General features: G+C 42.9%; 1 protein-coding gene across 1 annotated transcript in view; it reads right to left on the bottom strand.

Moving 5' to 3' along the window:
• LOC128698982 (uncharacterized) overlaps nucleotides 1-16396 on the bottom strand; it is a 152451-nt gene extending 136055 nt beyond the window's left edge. Inside the window, exon 1 of the mRNA XM_053791484.2 lies at nucleotides 15453-16396. Within this exon, the coding sequence (XP_053647459.2) occupies nucleotides 15453-15946 (494 nt within the window). The 5' untranslated portion in view covers nucleotides 15947-16396. The remainder of the gene's footprint in view (nucleotides 1-15452) is intronic.
• Between the last annotated feature and the right edge of the window lie 6026 nt (nucleotides 16397-22422).

Here is a 22422-nt window from a genome sequence, read left to right as displayed (position 1 = left end):
CCTGGGGAGGTAACAAGGTAGTGCCTGGGGAGGTAACAAGGTAGTGCCTGGGGAGGTAACAACAAGGTAGTGCCTGGGGAGGTAACAACAAGGTAGTGCCTGGGGAGGTAACAACAAGGTAGTGCCTGGGGAGGTAACAACAAGGTAGTGCCTGGGGAGGTAACAACAAGGTAGTGCCTGGGGAGGTAACAACAAGGTAGTGCCTGGGGAGGTAACAACAAGGTAGTGCCTGGGGAGGTAACAACAAGGTAGTGCCTGGGGAGGTAACAACAAGGTAGTGCCTGGGGAGGTAACAACAAGGTAGTGCCTGGGGAGGTAACAACAAGGTAGTGCCTGGGGAGGTAACAAGGTAGTGCCTGGGGAGGTAACAACAAGGTAGTGCCTGGGGAGGTAACAAGGTAGTGCCTGGGGAGGTAACAAGGTAGTGCCTGGGGAGGTAACAAGGTAGTGCCTGGGGAGGTAACAAGGTAGTGCCTGGGGAGGTAACAAGGTAGTGCCTGGGGAGGTAACAAGGTAGTGCCTGGGGAGGTAACAAGGTAGTGCCTGGGGAGGTAACAACAAGGTAGTGCCTGGGGAGGTAACAAGGTAGTGCCTGGGGAGGTAACAACAAGGTAGTGCCTGGGAAGGTAACAAGGTAGTGCCTGGGGAGGTAACAAGGTAGTGCCTGGGGAGGTAACAAGGTAGTGCCTGGGGAGGTAACAAAGTAGTGCCTGGGGAGGTAACAAGGTAGTGCCTGGGGAGGTAACAAGGTAGTGCCTGGGGAGGTAACAATGTAGTGCCTGGGGATGTAACAACAAGGTAGTGCCTGGGGAGGTAACAAGGTAGTGCCTGGGGAGGTAACAACAAGGTAGTGCCTGGGGAGGTAACAAGGTAGTGCCTGGGGAGGTAACAACAAGGTAGTGCCTGGGGAGGTAACAAGGTAGCGCCTGGGGAGGTAACAAGGTAGTGCCTGGGGAGGTAACAAGGTAGTGCCTGGGGAGGTAACAACAAGGTAGTGCCTGGGGAGGTAACAAGGTAGTGCCTGGGGAGGTAACAACAAGGTAGTGCCTGGGGAGGTAACAAGGTAGTGCCTGGGGAGGTAACAACAAGGTAGTGCCTGGGGAGGTAACAAGGTAGCGCCTGGGGAGGTAACAAGGTAGTGCCTGGGGAGGTAACAAGGTAGTGCCTGGGGAGGTAACAAGGTAGTGCCTGGGGAGGTAACAAGGTAGTGCCTGGGGAGGTAACAACAAGGTAGTGCCTGGGGAGGTAACAACAAGGTAGTGCCTGGGGAGGTAACAAGGTAGTGCCTGGGGAGGTAACAAGGTAGTGCCTGGGGAGGTAACAAGGTAGTGCCTGGGGAGGTAACAACAAGGTAGTGCCTGGGGAGGTAACAACAAGGTAGTGCCTGGGGAGGTAACAAGGTAGTGCCTGGGGAGGTAACAACAAGGTAGTGCCTGGGGAGGTAACAACAAGGTAGTGCCTGGGGAGGTAACAACAAGGTAGTGCCTGGGGAGGTAACAAGGTAGTGCCTGGGGAGGTAACAACAAGCACAGCTGCAGTAGACTCCGGCTTAGATCAATTAGTGTGATTGATTTGTAATGTATTATTGCTAACGATGAAGCGAGAAATTTCTTCTTCAGGAGGAACTTGCAGATTTGTGATATTAAATGAATATAAATTCCAAGGAGGGGTGAAGTTTTATTTTCTACAATGAAACACGCTGAGGGACTGATTACCTCATCTTCTGTACATAGTTCTACTGTCTTCAAGTTATGTCCTAGAATTTGTATTGATAAAGCTACTGGATGGCGAAATGTCTACAATAAAGATACCCAGATGTTGCACATATGTCTTAATTTCATCTTGTCGGTATTATATACCATTCTTGCACAATGAAACACTTTATGCACGTTATAAAACTTAGTAAAATCGCATGTTTTTACAGCCCATTTAAATCTACGTTTACCTCCAGATATTTATTAAGATTTGTAGTGACAGTGTCTGGTTCATTTCTCACTAATACCAAGTACAGCGTTAATCTCAAAAACGTTATTATTGATATTAAGCGCACCAAGCTCCTTCCTCATATTAATAACTCTGATAGTTTTAGGGCAGCAAAAAAAATCATTCTGAGTGTCTCGATGACGGGTGCTCAGGGGAAGAATTTTCGTATGACGGGCGTTCGTCTGGCCAGGTAAGTGGGCGGGCGGGCGGGCGGGTGGGTGGGTAGGTTTATCGGTGGTGGGTGGGCCAGAAGGAAAGAAGTGGTAGGCAGGTTAGGCCACGATCAATACCCAGCCATGTATGCAGATTAGATACAGCGACAAGCCCAGGGCAAGTGATCACCCCGTATAGGTAAGGGTCATGCAGTGCCTGGGAATGGGAGGTAATCAGGGTTTATCCTAAGAGTGGATAATTCTGCACGTGGGTGATTAAGGCTTGTGCACTATATCCGGTCCAGTGAGACCTGTATACCAAACGTGGGCCATGAAGACCCCGAGTGCACGTAGATCATTAAGGCCTGTATACTGCACGTGGGTCATTAAAGCTGAAAATCACGAGCACGCCAACATAAAAAAATATTCTAATACGCCATACATTAACCTCTGAGTGTATATACACAGAAACTTACCTCTATGTATTCAACCTACAGAAGTGTATGCTAGTTTAGTTGATAAACTATTACACAAGTCTTAGGGATGCAATCACAGGATTTTTGAGTAAATACGTATATAAAACCGGAGCAGATTAAATTGATTTCACAAGACACAGATCACAATACAGAAACTAAAATTTGTTCCAGGTCATTACCTAAAAGACAGATGAAGATAATAGAAATTGTCTTCACCAAACGCATTTCCAAAATCTGTTATGAAGCCAAAATTATCACGGACAAAATTCCTGGGAGAAGATGTGGTGCATGATGCATGAGGGAGAGAATGCTGGAGCCAGACGGGAGGGCGGGGATGACGGTAATCACGGTTGATACGAGGAAGAGGATGATTGTAATTCCTTGGATAAAGACATCATCATCAAGGCGCCACTTGAAGAGTTGCCAGTCAGTCAGCACACAGTCATCAACCCGCACCTGTTACTTAAGCAACTCACTATATAAACCACCCACTCGCTATATAACAATACCCACTCATTATATATACTCCACTCACTATATAAGCCTTACCGACAACCTATATAAATTCTACCCACTCAACTATATAAATTCTACACACTCAATATATAAACTACCCATTCAATAAAACCATTACAAATGCTACTCACTCCCTATATAAATTCTACTCACATACTACACAAACATGTAATTTTCTCACCGTCGCAAGGTGTATACACCATGAGGTGTGATGATTATTATTATTATTATTATAATCAAAGGGGAAGCGCTAAACCCGGAGGATTATACAGCGCCTGGGGGGGGGGGATGTGGAAGGCATTCAGGCTTAATTCGGGGAACTGGAGCACAGATCCAATTTCCTAAATCAAGAGCCCCTCACCAACATCAAGGAACCTTCCTTGAGGGGTGAGGTGTGATGAATGGTTTTGAAAACCGACTTCACCATGATGTGTATGTCTCGGTGTATACATGCTGCAAGTTTATTTAAATCCTATTATAGGGATTAAAGTATTTTTGTCTGGTTGTAAAATGGCTACCCGTAGCCTTAATGACCCTAGTGTAGTTGATAGGCTTCAAACCCCACTAACCAACCATTCTTTGTGCTTCTTGCTAATGAAGATTTTAAATGGAGATTAAATAATGCATCAACTGATCTCCTGAGTTCTGAGTGTCACCATCATTAGTTTTGAGTGTCACCATCATTAGTTCTGAGTGTCACCATCATTAGTTTTAAGTGTCACTATCATTAGTTCTGTCACCATCATTAGTTCTGAGTGTCACCAGCATTAGTTTTGAGTGTCACTATCATTAGTTTTGAGTGTCACCATCATTAGTTCTGAGTGTCACCAGCATTAGTTTTGAGTGTCACTATCATTAGTTTTGAGTGTCACCATCATTAGTTTTGAGTGTCACCATCATTAGTTTTGAGTGTCACCATCGTTAGTTTTGAGTGTCACCATCATTAGTTTTGAGTGTCACCATCATTAGTTCTGTCACCATCATTAGTTCTGAGTGTCACCATCATTAGTTTTGAGTGTCACCATCATTAGTTCTGAGTGTCACCATCATTAGTTTTGAGTGTCACCATCATTAGTTCTGAGTGTCACCATCATTAGTTTTGAGTGTCACCATCATTAGTTCTGAGTGTCACCATCATTAGTTTTGAGTGTCACCATCATTAGTTTTGAGTGTCACCATCATTAGTTCTGAGTGTCACCATCATTAGTTCTGAGTGTCACCATCATTAGTTCTGAGTGTCACCATCATTAGTTCTGAGTGTCACCATCATTAGTTCTGAGTGTCACCATCATTAGTTTTGAGTGTCACCATCATTAGTTTTGAGTGTCACCATCATTAGTTTTGAGTGTCACCATCATTAGTTCTGAGTGTCACCATCATTAGTTCTGAGTGTCACCATCATTAGTTCTGAGTGTCACCATCATTAGTTCTGAGTGTCACCATCATTAGTTCTGAGTGTCACCATCATTAGTTTTGAGTGTCACCATCATTAGTTTTGAGTGTCACCATCATTAGTTTTGAGTGCCACCATCATTAGTTTTGAGTGTCACCATCATTAGTTTTGAGTGTCACCATCATTAGTTTTGAGTGTCACCATCATTAGTTCTGAGTGTCACCATCATTAGTTCTGAGTGTCACCATCATTAGTTCTGAGTGTCACCATCATTAGTTCTGAGTGTCACCATCATTAGTTCTGAGTGTCACCATCATTAGTTTTGAGTGTCACCATCATTAGTTTTGAGTGTCACCATCATTAGTTTTGAGTGTCACCATCATTAGTTCTGAGTGTCACCATCATTAGTTCTGAGTGTCACCATCATTAGTTCTGAGTGTCACCATCATTAGTTCTGAGTGTCACCATCATTAGTTCTGAGTGTCACCATCATTAGTTTTGAGTGTCACCATCATTAGTTTTGAGTGTCACCATCATTAGTTTTGAGTGCCACCATCATTAGTTTTGAGTGTCACCATCATTAGTTTTGAGTGTCACCATCATTAGTTTTGAGTGTCACCATCATTAGTTCTGAGTGTCACCATCATTAGTTTTGAGTGTCACCATCATTAGTTCTGAGTGTCACCATCATTAGTTTTGAGTGTCACCATCATTAGTTTTGAGTGTCACCATCATTAGTTTTGAGTGTCACCATCATTAGTTCTGAGTGTCACCATCATTAGTTCTGAGTGTCACCATCATTAGTTCTGAGTGTCACCATCATTAGTTCTGAGTGTCACCATCATTAGTTTTGAGTGTCACCATCATTAGTTTTGAGTGTCACCATCATTAGTTCTGAGTGTCACCATCATTAGTTCTGAGTGTCACCATCATTAGTTCTGAGTGTCACCATCATTAGTTCTGAGTGTCACCATCATTAGTTCTGAGTGTCACCATCATTAGTTCTGAGTGTCACCATCATTAGTTTTGAGTGTCACCATCATTAGTTTTGAGTGCCACCATCATTAGTTTTGAGTGTCACCATCATTAGTTTTGAGTGTCACCATCATTAGTTTTGAGTGTCACCATCATTAGTTCTGAGTGTCACCATCATTAGTTTTGAGTGTCACCATCATTAGTTTTGAGTGTCACCATCATTAGTTCTGAGCGTCACCATCATTAGTTCTGAGCGTCACCATCATTAGTTCTGAGTGTCACCATCATTAGTTCTGAGTGTCACCATCACTAGCGGCAGTATGTGAAAGAGTTCATTAGAGTTCAAAACGGAGCTAGATGATCATTTGTTTAACAAACTTGGTTAACAGAGGTTATCACCGGACGTTGTGCAAACTGGATACCGTCAGTCAAAACTTGTCTAATCCGTACAATAAACTAAACTTTGCATATACCCAAAGATATATATACCTCTTAATGTATATATACAGATATACACCTTTTACCGTATATACACACACACCTCTTAGCGTATATATAGATACACACACCTCTAGGCATGCATACGACCAATCACGGGCAGTCTTAATTAAAGTCAAGAAACGCGCGCATACACACACACACACACACACACACACACACACACACACACACACACACACACACACACAATAATAGGAAGACCAAAACGAGTCCTTGGTTTACCCGAAGGTGTAGGGAGGCAAAAACTAAGTGCAACAGAGAATGGAAAAGGTACAGGAGGCATAGGACCCAGGAAAACAAGGAGATTAGTAGAAGAGCCAGAAACGAGTATGCGCAGATAAGGAGGGAGGCCCAGCGACAGTATGAAAACGACATAGCATCGAAAGTCAAATCTGACCCGAAACTGCTGTATAGCCACATTAGGAGGAAGACAACAGTCAAGGACCAGGTGATAAGGCTGAGGAAAGAAGGTGGAGAACTCACAAGAAACGATCAAGAGGTATGTGAGGAGCTCAACACGAGATTTAAGGAAGTATTTACAGTAGAGACAGGAAGGACTCTGGGGGGACAGACCAGATGGGGACACCAACAAGGAATACACCAACAAGTGTTGGACGACATACATACAGATGAGGAGGAGGTGAAGAAACTGCTAAGGGACATCGATACCTCAAAGGCAATGGGACCGGACAACATCTCTCCGTGGGTCCTTAGAGAGGGAGCAGATATGTTGTGCGTACCACTTACCACAATCTTCAACACATCCCTGGAAACTGGGCAACTACCTGAGGTATGGAAGACGGCAAATGTAGTTCCCATTTTCAAAAAAGGAGACAGAAAAGAGGCACTAAACTATAGACCTGTGTCATTGACGTGTATAGTATGCAAAATTATGGAGAAGATTATCAGGAGGAGAGTGGTGGAGCACCTGGAACGGAACAGGAGTATAAATGCCAACCAGCACGGATTCACGGAAGGCAAATCCTGTGTCACAAACCTTCTGGAGTTTTATGATAAAATAACAGAAGTAAGACAAGAGAGAGAGGGGTGGGTTGACTGCATCTTCTTGGACTGCAAGAAGGCCTTTGACACAGTTCCTCACAAGAGATTAGTGCAGAAGCTAGAGCATCAGGCGCATATAACAGGAAGGGCACTGCAATGGATCAGAGAATACCTGACAGGGAGGCAACAACGAGTCATGGTACGTAATGATGTATCACAGTGGGCACCTGTGACGAGCGGGGTCCCACAGGGGTCGGTCATAGGACCAGTGCTATTTTTGGTATATGTGAACGACATGACGGAAGGGTTAGACTCAGAAGTGTCCCTGTTTGCAGATGATGTGAAGTTAATGAGGAGAATTAAATCTGATGAGGACCAGGCAGGACTTCAAAGAGACCTGGACAGACTGGACACCTGGTCCAGCAAATGGCTTCTCGAATTTAATCCTGCCAAATGCAAAGTCATGAAGATAGGGGAAGGGCACAGAAGACCACAGACAGAGTATAGGCTAGGTGGCCAAAGACTGCAAACCTCACTCAAGGAGAAAGATCTTGGGGTGAGTATAACACCGAGCATGTCTCCGGAAGCACACATCAATCAGATAACTGCTGCAGCATATGGGCGCCTGGCAAACCTGAGAACAGCATTCCGACACCTTAGTAAGGAATCATTCAAGACACTGTACACCGTGTATGTCAGGCCCATACTGGAGTATGCAGCACCTGTTTGGAACCCGCACTTGATAAAGCACGTCAAGAAACTAGAGAAAGTACAAAGGTTTGCAACAAGGTTAGTTCCAGAGCTAAGGGGAATGTCCTATGAAGAAAGATTAAGGGAAATCGGCCTGACGACACTGGAGGACAGGAGGGTCAGGGGAGACATGATAACGACATATAAAATACTGCGTGGAATAGACAAGGTGGACAAGGACAGGATGTTCCAGGGAGGGGACACAGAAACAAGAGGCCACAATTGGAAGTTGAAGACACAAATGAGTCAGAGAGATAGTAGGAAGTATTTCTTCAGTCATAGAGTTGTAAGGCAGTGGAATAGCCTAGAAAATGACGTAGTGGAGGCAGGAACCATACACAGTTTTAAGACGAGGTTTGATAAAGCTCATGGAGCGGGGAGAGAGAGGGCCTAGTAGCAACCGGTGAAGAGGCGGGGCCAGGAGCTAGGACTCGACCCCTGCAACCACAAATAGGTGAGTACAAATAGGTGAGTACACACACACGAGCTACGATTCGACCCCCGCAACTACACATGAGTACAAACACACTAAACTCCGAAATGTTAAGAAACTCAGGGTTGATAGAGGTGTATAGGTGGAAGACAGGTGTTGGCAGGGGGGATGTGAATAGGGTTTTGAGGTTATGAGCCAGAGGGGTTGGATTTGAGAGGGACATGCGTGTGAGTAAATAAATTTGTCAAAGCTTATTGCCTGGTAGCGTTTATTCTGATAGTGGGTTTAATTTGTGAAGGACCTGCCTAGTATTGGCCAACAGGCCCATTGCAGTGTGTCTCCTTTCTTATGTTCTTATGATTCAAGGCAGGATCACCATCATCAAGGGTCCCTCACCAGCATCAATGGTCCCTCACCATCATCAAGGGTACCTCACCATCACCAAGGGTCCCTCACCATCATCAAGAGTCCCTCATCATCAAGGGTCCCTCACCATCATCAAGGGTCCCTCACCATCATCAAGGGTCCCTCACCATCATCAAGGGTCCCTCACCAGCATCAATGGTCCCTCACCATCATCAAGGGTACCTCACCATCACCAAGGGTCCCTCACCATCATCAAGGGTCCCTCACCATCAAGGGGTCCCTCACCATCATCAAGGGTCCCTTACCATCATCAAGGGTCCCTCACCATCATCAAGGGTCCATCACCATCATCAAGGGTCCCTCACCATCACCAAGGGTCCCTCACCATCACCAAGGGTCCCTCACCATTATCAAAGGTCCCTCATCATCAAGGGTCCCTCACCATCATCAAGGGTCCCCCACCATCACCAAGGACTCCTCACCATCATCAAGGGTCCCTCACCATCACCAAGGGTCCCTCACCATCACCAAGGGTCCCTCACCATCATCAAGGGTCCCTCACCATCATCAGGGGTTCCTCACCATCATCAGGGTCCCTCACCATCATCAAGGGTCCCTCACCATCATCAGGGGTTCCTCACCATCAGGGGTCCCTCAACATCAAGGGTCCCTCACCATCATCAGGGGTCCCTCACCATCATCAAGGGTCCTTCACCATCATCAAGGGTTCTTCACCATCAAGAGTCCCTCACCATCATCAAGCGTCCCTCACCATCATCAAGGGTTCCTCACCATCATCAAGGGTCCCTCACCATCATCAAGGGTTCCTCACCATCATCAAGGGTTCCTCACCATCATCAAGAGTTCCTCACCATCAAGGATCCCTCACCATCATCAAGGGTTCCTCGCCATCAACAAGGGTCCCTCATCATCAAGGGTTCCTCACCATCATCAAGGGTCCCTCATCATCAAGGGTCCCTCACCATCATCAAGGGTCTCTCACCATCATCAGGGGTTCCTCACCATCATCAGGGTCCCTCACCATCAAGGGTACCTCACCATCATCAGGGGTTCCTCACCATCAGGGGTCCCTCAACATCAAGGGTCCCTCACCATCATCAGGGGTCCCTCACCATCATCAAGGGTCCCTCACCATCATCAAGGGTTCCTCACCATCAAGGGTCCCTCACCATCATCAAGGGTTCCTCACCATCATCAAGGGTTCCTCGCCATCAACAAGGGTCCCTCACCATCAAGGGTCCTTCACCATCATCAAGGGTTCCTCACCATCATCAAGGGTCCCTCACCATCACCAAGGGTCCCTCACCATCACCAAGGGTCCCCCATCATCATCAAGGGTCCCTCATCAAGTGTCCCTCACCATCATCAAGGGTTCCCCTTCCTCTCTTAAAGGATCTCATAATAAATTATGGCACACTCACCTTCCTTCGTGTAACTTGTTTATCACCTGGTAAACAAACGTATTATTATTATTATAATAAAAAAGAAGCGCTAAGCCATAAACAGACGTAAATGTAGGTTAATTAACGTAAGTAACGTAATCTCTAGTGGCGTCTGGTCTGGGGTGGATCATTCCCAGAACTAGGAGGTAAGGGAGTGTAAGACAGATAGGGGAGAGAGTAGTGAGGGAGATTTTCGGGCAGTTAGGGAGAAGTTGTCGAGAGGTTGTAATGAGGAAGAAGTTGTCGAGAGGTTGTAGTGAGGGAGAGGTTGGTGCAGTGAGGAAGAGGTTGGTGTAGTGAGGAAGAGGTTGGTGTAGTGAGGGAGAGGTTGGTGTAGTGAGGGAGAGGTTGGTGTAGAGGGAGAGGTTGGTGTAGTGAGGGAGAGGATGTAGTGAGGGAGAGGTTGGTGTAGTGAGGGAGAGGTTGGTGTAGTGAGGGAGAGGTTGGTGTAGTGAGGGAGAGGTTGGTGTAGTGAGGGAGGAGAAAAAGTATTGACTAAGGGCTTATGCAGCGTCCCATAATGTAGTTTTAGCCTCATCGTGTATTGATCTGTGTAACCATCAGCCAACCGTGCATAACCATCACCAGTCATGTATAACCATCAGCCTGGCATGTGTACCATTGGCCAGTCATGTATAACCATCATCCAGGCAGGTACAACCACCAGCCAGGCACGTATGGCTGTAATTGGTCACCAGGGGTCACAGCTCCCCCCCCCCCCCAATGGCTACTCGGGGCCATTCCATATTTACCCTTACTAACTTACCCAGATCATCAGGACACCCCGATTCTCCGCGGCATATATATTTTATGTTAAATGTATGCTATACGTTTTAAAATATGTTCATGTACATAAATACTGCCGAATCCCCCTGACCTTAATGTTCACACGCTTCTCTCTGTGTAAACATAATACTCTAAACGGTAATGAATATGTATATTCAATTATAATTATTTTTATAACCGAATCAATTTTACTACCCTTGTATATGATAGGCTGTCGTCAGAGATGATTAAGAGTGACTCTACTACTCGTAAATATTAGAGAAATTGTATAAAGTGCTGACATGATGGAAACAGACGTAAGGATAATTTGATCCTTTACTGACATCGTTTTGCCCACGTTTTGAAACGTTGTCAATAAACATAAGAACATAAGAACATAAGAATGGAGGAACACTGTAGAAGGCCTACTGGCCCATGCGAGGCAGGTCCTTATCAAAACGACTACTACCTAAAGCTTCCCAAGAAATAACTCCCGTACCCAATGACACAAATCAAACCCAGCCCCTCCCACTCATTATACTGCATCAGTGTCTGTATCCACCATTAAAAGTGGAAGGTTGTCCTGAGTGATGACGAAGAGAAAGTAGCATTAATAAAGATGGAAGGCAATGCGCTGACAAGTCGAGTAATAAAGTTATAGCAGAGCAAGACTTTATTAAAGTTACATGACTAGAAAAAAGGTTCGTCACTGAGCGAAACGGTGTCTAATAAAGGCTTCCTCCCCTATAATCAACACGAGCACTGCTTAAACGAAACTCTTGAAGCCTAAGGAAAGCAGTCAAATGCTGACAATTCTCATTACTCAGGTATGCAAGCAATCCCGTGATACTGAGTTTGACAGGCAAATATCTCATTTTCTTCCCACCATCTCAATGTTACTGCGGCAGTATTTAGTGTAGGGAGGGGTTGGCTGTTCATAAAACTTTAGGGCCTCTTCTCCCTCAGCACACGAGTATAACGAAAAGAACACGAGGCTTAAATAACAAAAAGGCACAATACCGTGACTGGAACGATACACAAATAACCCGCACATAACATTGACTTTGTCAATGGTCCAAGTCGGACCGAAACGTCGTCGTAAGCTTCTCTCTTTTATGTGCGGGTTATTTGTGTAACACGAGGCTTCGCAGCGAGGACTAATAGTGACGATATTATCAGGAAACGCTGTAGCCAGTCTGCAAAAGTTGTGATGCCAAAGTGATGATGGAGTTCTGTGATAAGTAGAAATCAATAGGAAGGAGTGCACAAATAGAGCAATCATTGATTCGTTTTTTCAAAAACTAACTTCAACAAACTTGATTAACTTCTATTCCCTCGGTACTGCATGACCCTTACTGGTTGAGCGCCTCCCTATTAATATAATTGAATATTATATTTGGCAGATGTGATATTTTTTGGTCGCATGAATGTTAGTAAAGTAAAACAATGTAAATTTGATAATGACTGCTGTTATGATACTAACACGGATATTCCCGGTGATTTGTTAGGAATTGCAGTTAGGGGACCGCCAAAGTATCCGTATATATCTGAAAATTTTGACGGCATCGGTATCAGTACCGGCCTAAAATTGACTATCGTTATTGGCAAAAATTTTGGTATCGTCCCATCACTAGTTACAGAATAGCATCGCAAACTAGTTAAAAGACACGTACACGAGGCTTTTTGGAGGAACAACTTCATAATAAATATTATAAAAGTGCCTTTTTATTCTCATATATATATATATATATATATATATATATATATATATATATATATATATATATATATATATCAATAACAACACTGCGACTAGCCAAGGACTCGAACCCATGCTGCTTTGGCCTGCCTCATGGTGTTGTTATTGATCAATACCACTCGTTCGTGGGTAGAATAATATATATATATATATATATATATATATATATATATATATATATATATATATATATATATATATATATATATAAATATATATGCAAAACAACCACTCTGAAAGAATAGAGAAATTCCAAGCGCTTTCGTGACTACTCACATTATCAAGGAACATTATCATAGTTCCTTGATAATGCGAGTAGTCACGAAAGCGCTTGGAATTTCTCTATTCTTTCAGAGTGGTTGTTTTGCATATTCTGAAATCACCTGTTCACTGTGATCTTATTGCATATATATATATATATATATATATATATATATATATATATATATATATATATATATATATATATATATATATTCATTTTAATCTACTGGTTACGACTTGGCAGGTGATACACTCGTCTTATTGCGTGAGAACCTGCAATGTAAAGTGGAATCTATTTATGTCAGAGGATCCGTGTGTTTATCAATTGGCACAACACATCCTGTAATGAAAATCTGCTTATAAATTTTGGTATAATCGCCACTGTAAGTGTACAAACAACTTCGGTGACATTTACCTTAAACCAGTAATAAGCAGGAACATGCTAATATTCTCATAGGGCATTTCAACATTAAATGAGAAACCAATATCGAATATATATTTTCACGCCTTTCATGATAAAAACAATTCTCAAGAGGAATGAGGCTATCAATGACTGTTTTAACTATAGAAATGGGTTGTAAGTGTATAACATAGCCATTATACAATTGCAAGCAAACTAAGACGCCTTTCTGTCGTTGTGCAAGCAGAGTATGGTATTCCCGTACTGCATTACTCCAGCCTCTTATACTTCATTGGCACGCTATAGGAACAGTGTATTGCAGTCATAAAATTATAAAGCAACAAAATATGAAAATATCGATGTGTTTACGTATGTAAGTGCGAGCATGTGTATATGTAAATGAAATCACGAAACAAGTGATTTTAAATCATTTCCAAACTGCGGCAGGCCAGGAATCGACCCTACGAACCTTGTGCCGCCTCCAGAGACAGCACAATGTATCACCTTACCACGGAGCCAGCGATCCTACAAAGAACCAAGCACACAGCACGGAGCTGTGTTTGCCTTGGTCCGAGGACACTTGTGGCAGTGGTATCTCAAGGATTAATTTCAGCCTCATCCTGTCTGAATAGCTCCGTGCTGTGTGCTTGGTTCTTTGTAGGATCGCTGGCTCCGTGGTAAGGTGTTGCGTACATTGTGTTGTCTCTGGAGGCGGCACAAGGTTCGTAGGGTAGAGTCCTGGCCTGCCGCAGTTTGGTAAATGATGTGTAGATGTATATACAACTGCGTATGTGTGCATATGTATGAGCACGTATTCATGTATGTACACTTTGTCAGCATGTGATGTGTATGTATGCATGTGCACATGTATGTATGTGCAGTATATGCATGCAGATGTATTCTTGGGCATATGCATACATATATTTGTACTTATGTACACATGCACATTTATGGCTGATGAGGCCTCATGTTATAAAGCAAATAAAATCGAGACTTCGAAGGAAAAATATATGTCAACCACTCCAAGGTATCCCTTGAGGGATACATAATAATAATAATAATAATAATAATAATAATAATAATAATAATAACCACCAGGGTGCTGGTAAAAACACTGGTAGACTTAACAACAATGTTAGGTAAGAGGACACATGAGCTGCACAACTAATGAGACATTTATCACTTGGCTTTATAAGACAATTGGCTTGATAAAACTGGAGAGTGAAACGGCCGTAATGTGTTACGAGTATTATTTGTTGATGTTGGGTACTTGTCGCAATAGGTGAAGCTCTAACCTCATAGGGAAATCACAGAACCAGGTGTATGACCCCCCCCCCTCAGACGACCAGATATGATCCAAGGAAGAGGAGCGTAGCTCCAATTCTTCAGATTAGGAGCACTTAACAAGCATCAACATGCCTCTTTTGAGCCCAAATGTGTACAGTAGCTTCTAATACCACAGAGGCTGATACTCAAGTGGCAGTTGTAATCAGTCACGGGAATCACGGTTACAACAGGTGATGGATGAGTGTGTTTTGAATTTCCTAACAATTACATAACGGACATCTAGCTTTGGGTTGTCACAGTGATAGGGCTGGGCTTTAAGAAACAAGTTTGGGAAATTGGTAAGTAGGTATATGGCCGTGTACCTGAGAACATCTGTGCTTACCCCATCCTTCCTCACTTCCAACACTGACTATAGGAAACCCTTACATGAATACTTGATGATATCCTTATTGCTCACCTGAAGTCTCTTATCTGAGGCTACCACATTTCAACACTATGTATGAGACCCATCATGTGATGGAATACGACGGGGAAACGGCTAGTTTTTGCTCCACTGTAACTATAAAAGTGTAGCAGCACATTGTTGATGTGTCTAATTTTGATAAAAAGATTATATCAACAGTACAGAGTTGCTGATTTTTACGATAACGAAACAAAATAATAGCCGACAGGTGGAAACTTGATAAAAGACTATTAAATGTCTCATTAAGTACAGAAATTGAACATTAAAAATATTGAATAATAAATGGGTGCACACCGCGAGCCCTGGATTGTCAGGTCAGAAAAGTTTTGACAGAAGAGGCAACACGCAGAAGAGTACATAACAGATACATGGAAGAGCGTAAGCCTTTATTATTACGTTGTTATAACAATATTGTTATAGCAAAAGCTTGGGTTGTTTCAAGTTCTGTTAAGTTGTTTGTTGTTAAATAGAACTGAATGGCTGCTCTCAGAGCCTAGTACTCACGTAGTGCCCATGTTTTCCTTCCACTTATGGATGAAGCAGAGGAGCATCACGAAGAGGGAGCCAGCGATGACCACGGATATAAGCAGCAGCAGCAGATTACCTGCCAGGGAAGTAGCTGACTTCAGCTCCTGAGCAGTGGCTCCACGCCCCTGACTGCTGATATTCCTCTTACTGGCTGTCTCCCTCACCGGCGCTCCACTACTGCTGCTGCTGCTACTACTACTACTACTTTTGGTCCGCCACTCCGTCTTGCTGCTGCTGCTTGAGAGGCTGTCTGTGCTTTGCTGTTCATCCACATCATCCGTGGTGAGCAAGGGCTTAGGACTGTGTTTTTTATGAGAGATGGGCTCGTGAAGCACTGTGGTTTGGCCACCCTGGCGAGTTTCAGTGTTGGCACTATCACTTAGAGTGTCCGCCTCCACATACACAAAGCACACACACGCACACAACGCCCATAATGTCAGAATTGCTCGAGGTGACCCCACTTGCGCCATTTTGCCATTGGTGTGTTTTGAAGCCGCTGGATTCTGCTGCCGTACTGATGACAGTTACCAGTTAGTCATTTATGGAGTTCGCCATAAGTTCTAGTCATATTTTCTCCCTTATTCCGTAACTTATTACTATGCTCTATAAATACATTTTTTTTTTTTTGAGGCCAATAAACACTTCCAATTTTATGCATACATCAGTTTACAGTAAAACTTAATAGTGTTTAAAATGTATAAAAAAACAGGTTAACTGCAAGAAGCAATGTTATATTTGTTAAAGTTTAATTATCAAAAGCATAATCAATTTGCTTGCCGTTGATTAACGCAAAATAATACCATTTTAAGGCGTGAACGTATGTAAAAATCTCAAAGGTTTGGCTTTGTCTGGCATCTGAGGGGAGTCGATATTGGAAGCATGCGCAGGCTGCCACACACACTGACACCCTCCACTGGGAAGCCCGATGACGAAACACATCACCTGAAGCAAGAGAGAAGGGAGGAACGAGAGACAATATGAGAGAAGGAAAGAGGAAAAGACATTGATAGACAAACGGAATGAGAGACAGAGGGAAATTGAGAGACGATTTTTTTTTATTTAGCAAAATTGGATACACCAGTTATGTGCTCTACATTATTCTATGTGACAGTTACACAGTAGGAACAAAAGCTAGTTATGTTTCCCTGTCATATTCCATCTCACAGGATGAATTTCATACATAGTGTTAAAATCTCTCAGACTGATGTGTGAGATTTCGGTAGAGCGACGAGAATATCAAGTATTCCATTAAAGGTTCATCAACTACGACAGCAGAGCCGTAGTTTCTATTGCTTGGGAATTATTATCTCTTAAGATTGCCTGTCCCAAACACAGGAGAAATAGAATTTGTATGAGCATATATCCACCACTGGGATACAAAAGGAATGAGACAATGTGATAGAAAACTAGAAAGAGAGAATGGGACAAGATGCAAACTTTAGCATTCAAGTTAAACCAATTAAATCTAAAAAATGTCTATAGTTGTAAGTTGATTTAAAGGCCAAAAATGTCTACTATTCCCGTATTAGTAATAATAATAATAATAATAATAATAATAATAATAATAATAATAATAATAATAATAATCATTATTTCTACAAGTACATGATACAACATATACAAACCTAGCAGACATCAAACAGACATCAATAACATACTAGAAAGCCCCTGATTATGCTAATTATATTCTGTAAGGCAACGTAAATAAGATAGACTTAAAGTAGTTATCCTGGGTTTATTTACAGACAAGTGTTACTGTGTAAAGTCGAAATTTGTACAGTGAACCTGAATAAAAAGTTAAAATGGTAAAAAAGGAGGAAGAGAAGACGAAAAAGAGAGAGAGGAGATGAAGGGGTGAGTAAAGAGAGGGAGAACATAAGAGGGAGAGAAGGAAGTGGGTAGAGAAAGGAAACGACAGACGAAAAAGTAGGAAGAGGGGAGCAAAGAAAAGCTGAGGAGGGAAAGGAAAAGTGGGAGGGGAGGTAGAGACAGATAAAGTAAAGATACGAGTAACGACATAGAAATCGAGAGTATGAGAAGCAGTGTGATATAATGTTAATAAAAATATAATAATAGTAATAATAATTAACAATAACACAGGCTTATATCAATTTCTTTGCTGGAGATTTGCTGCTTGTTTCTCATCAGTTTCGATGTGTTGATTTCATTAATGCATCAGGTCGAGTTTTTGTCAAGTTGCCTACAAAGCAGTGTTGCCAGTATACTTTGTCTTAAAATGAATGTAAGAGGGAAAGAGGGAGAAAGATGTGCGAAAGGGAGAAAGATGTTGTGAGGGAGTGAGAAAGGTTGTGATGGAGAAATACGTTGTGAGAGAGAAAAAGTTTGAGAGAGAGAGAGAGAGAGAGAGAGAGAGAGAGGGAAAAGGGCTTACAGGTCACTCGAGGAGGATGAAAGCTGTCAGGTGACCTCATGTCACTGCACTTTACTGACTTGAATTGTATTTGTGTTTTGTTTTAGTACATATGTTTATTGTGTATTTTTGTTTCAAAGTAGAGTTGTGGTTGTAGTGATAATGGCTACACAAGGTATGTGTTGACTATCCGCAGAGGTTCTGGTATGTGTGATGAAGTTGTCACTAAGAAGCAACTGAGAAACATTACAGTCAAAAAAATAAATCTTGGCATATTTTGGAGTAAAAGTCAGAGACCAAGACAAATCACGGGCTCTCCAAAGTCTGTTCTGTTTGCTCTGAAGAACTAAGGCAGTGGACGAAAGGTACGAAAAAAAAAATATTTCGTTACGGTGTTCCAATGATCTGGAGGGAACCAAAATATCACACCGATGACTGTTACGTTTGCTCCTGTATTGTATTAAGGATACAACACACACAAAAAAGTGATTTAGTATCCCAACCTTCCATCTGCTCAACGACTCATGGCACATCATTCTCCTGGTATCGAAACCGGGACAAAGATTTTGTTCCACATATTTCTCAAAAAGGTGATTTAGTTTACTATACTAATGTTACTGGTGTGATGTTGATTAGTGGAGACATTTTATCGATTCCTCTAAAAGAAATCTTAAGGCAGTTCTTCAAAACAATGGTAACAAATATGCTTCCACTCCTGTGGGTTCATACTACGCATGTGAAGGAAATTTATGAGGATCTAGAGCTGGTTTTAAATAAGGTTAACTACAAAGACCACATTGGGATGGTTTGTGGGGACAAAGGTACTTTGTACGTTGCAACTGGTATACATAAAGTGTCAGTGTTTCCTGTGTAAATGGGACAATAGAACCAAGAGTCTATTTTGGTCCAGGAAACAATGACCCAGTTAGAGTAGACTTACACCAGGGACAATGAATGTAGTACGAGACGGTGTGGTTAAACCAAAAATGTTGTCTTGCCTCCTCTGCCCATAAAATTTGGCTTATTGAAGCATTTTGTTATAGCTTTACTACGAGTCGGAGCCGGTGTTAAGTTTTTGTGCAAGAAAGTTACAGGATTGTCGGATGGCAAGCTCAAAGATGCCATATTTGTCCCGCCATATAAAAGGAAACTTCAGGATGAGAATTTTGAAAACTACTTGATGTTGAAAAAAAAAGACATGGATTGCCTTCAAAAATGGCATAAAAAAATTCTTAGGTAACGATAAGGACCCAAACTACGAAGAAATCGTGAACACGATGTTGAAAAGTTCAAGGCCTTAGGATGTAATGCGAGTCTCAAAGGACATTTCCTGGATGCTTATTTAGACTACGTTCTGGAAAATCTGTAAGCTTTAAGTGAAGAGTAATGTGAAAGGTCCCACCAGGATATAAAGATGGAAAGAAGGTACCAAGGTAAATGGAATGACATGACGACCGACTACTGCTGGATAATGTACAGACGCACTACAAAAAAAAAAAAAAGAGTAACAAGGGCAGTTTTGAAGGAAAAGGATGAAGACTTAACAAGAAGTCTGGAACTTATTAGTGGTAAATTTTATAAACATTTTAAATGGTACTGAGTATAAGTTCAGTAAATACACTTTTCCCTTCATTGTATTTACGTTATAACTTACTATATTACGCATAAACTTTAAGTAAAGTTCTAAATCATGTTGTAAAGAAACTTTACGTGATAAACCATACCAAGGGTGGGGTTTGAACCCGCGGTCAGAGTCTCAAAACTCCAGACCGTCGCATTAGCCAGTAGTTAACGCGACGGTCTGGAGTTTTGAGACACACTGATCGTGGGTTCAAACCCCACCCGTGGTATGGTTTGTTTGCAATCATGTCATTACGATTTCGTGAGTCATGTTTACGTGATAAAGACATATTATATTTGGAATAAACAACCCAAATATACGTAAAATTTGTCAAACTTACTGCAACAACTTTTAAGATATAAAAACAATAATAATATAATCATAATTAAGCGCTAAACCCATAAGGGTCATATAGCGCTGAATAATAATAATGCTTGCACTGTAATCACCTCACGGGTTGAGTAAAAAATACTGCCTTACAAAATTAATTAATGTGAACAGCTAGTCATTTTTCAGATTAAAAACAGGACAAATATCGAGCAGTCAGAAACTTGAGCAATCAGAATATTGAGCAATCAGAAAATTGAGTAATGAGGAAATTCACACACACACAAACACACACACACACACAACCTCTCCCCCTTCCTTCTGTGGAGCAATGGGGGAACCTAGAACTAGGATGAGAACAAGGGGCCCGAAGGACGAATCTGGGAGGGAGGACTGGGAGGCAGAGCTCAAAAAAAGGGAGGAAGACTGGGGAAGGAGGCTAGATGAGCTTGCAAGGAAGATGGAGGAGAGGTTAGCAGCAGAATGCAGAAGGTGGAAGCAACATGCCACAGCAGCAGAAAACAAGATACAGAGATTAGAAGAGGAGCTGAGACATCTGAAACAGCATAGAGACAAAGATATTACAGAAGTAGCATCAGCAATGGCTACATCAGACACAGACAATGGGTCTGAAGGGAGCATGGAAGCTAAACTGTATGCAGAGGTCCTGTCAAACCCACATGGGGCCAAAACAAAGACAGGGAGCACACTAGGATAGAATGAGAGGTTGGAAGACATTGAAGGAACTAGGACATGTGCAGGGACCTTACCAGACACCTGTGGGGGCCAGGAACAGGTGAGCAGGAAGGACAAACCAATGAGCATAGGGGCCATAGCTAGGGAAGGGACTGAAAGAACACTCCATGGGAAGGAACTAAAACACCTCAGAGGATGCAATGGGAGTCACAGTGGGAGGTGGAAAGGGAGAGATCAGTTTTTGTCTATGGGCTAGATGAAGCTAAAGGGGAAACTTATGATGAAAGAAAGCAGGAGGAGAAAAAAGCGAATGAAGGTATCATGAAGGTGATAGGCGAGGGGGACACGACCCAGGTGGCAAATTTTTAGAGAATCAGGTGGTTCACAAAGAAAAGGAATCAGCCTCTCAAAGTAATTTTCAAGGCAGAATCAACCCGAACCATGATCCTACAGGAGAAAGCACAGCTGAGAGACAAACAGGAGTTCATGAGTGTGTACCTCGATCGAGACAGAACACAGGAGGAAAGGATGATGCTGAAAGAGAATGCAAAAACGAAAGGAGAAATGGGAGGAAATGAAAAAGGAGGGCAGAATAACCCAGGAACAAGTGGAAGGACAAGCACACCCCCCAGAAACACCTGCAGAAGGACTCCAGCCACTACACCCCCAAGGCAACTGAACAATCCAAACCAACCATCACACACCAATCCCTCTGTTCCCACCTCCCGCACCACAGTTACAGTATTTGAACAGAAGTTGAAGGTTTGGTACACAAATGTGGATGGATTAATGAATAAACATGAGGAATGGCAAGAAAGAATCAATGAGAAGTCCCCAGACATCATAGCAGTTACAGAAACAAAACTCACGGAGACAATAACAGATGCAATCTTCCCACCAGGATACCAGATCATGAGGAAAGATAGAAGGGGCAGAGGGGGAGGAGGGGTTGCTCTGCTCGTAAAAAACTTGAAACTGGGCAACTACCTGAGAAATGGAAGACAGCAAATGTAGTCCCCATATTTAAGAAAGGAAACAGAAATGAGGCACTAAACTACAGACCTGTGTCTCTGACATGTAGTGTGTGCAAAGTCATGGAGAAGATTATCAGGAGGAGGGTGGTGGAACACCTGGAACGGAACAAGATTATAAATGAAAACCAGCATGGGTTCATGGAAGGCAAATCCTGTGTCACAAACCTACTGGAGTTTTATGACAAGGTAACAGAAGTAAGACACGAGAGAGAGGGGTGGGTTGATTGCATTTTCCTAGACTGCAGGAAGGCCTTTGACACAGTTCCCCACAAGAGATTAGTGCAGAAGCTGGAGGATCAGGTGCACATAACAGGGAGGGCACTGCAATGGATCAGGGAATACCTGACAGGGAGGCAGCAACGAGTCATGGTACGTGAAGAGGTATCACAGTGGGTGCCTGTGACGAGTGGGGTCCCACAGGGGTCAGTTCTAGGACCAGTGCTATTTTTGATATATGCGAACGACATGATGGAAGGAATAGACTCTGAAGTGTCCCTATTCGCAGATGATGTGAAGTTGATGAGAAGAATTAAATTGGATGAGAATGAGGCAGGACTGCAAAGAGACCTGGACAGGCTGGACATGTGGTCCAGAAACTGGCTTCTCGAATTCAGTCCTGCCAAATGCAAAGTCATGAAGATTGGGGAGGGGCAAAGAAGACCGCAGACAGAGTACAGGCTAGGTGGACAAAGACTACAGACCTCACTCAGGGAGAAAGACCTTGGGGTGACCATAACACCGAGCACGTCACCAGAGGCACACATCAACCAAATAACTGCTGCAGCATACAGGCGCCTGGCAAACCTGAGAATAGCGTTCCGATACCTTAATAAGGAATCGTTCAAGACACTGTACACTGTGTATGTTAGGCCCATACTGGAGTATGCAGCACCAGTC

The sequence above is a fragment of the Cherax quadricarinatus genome, chromosome 55, assembly GCF_038502225.1.
Source record: "Cherax quadricarinatus isolate ZL_2023a chromosome 55, ASM3850222v1, whole genome shotgun sequence".
NCBI lineage: Eukaryota > Metazoa > Arthropoda > Malacostraca > Decapoda > Parastacidae > Cherax > Cherax quadricarinatus.
The sequence above is the reverse complement of the archived record's forward strand: the minus strand, read 5'-3'. Positions and strand labels throughout refer to the sequence as shown.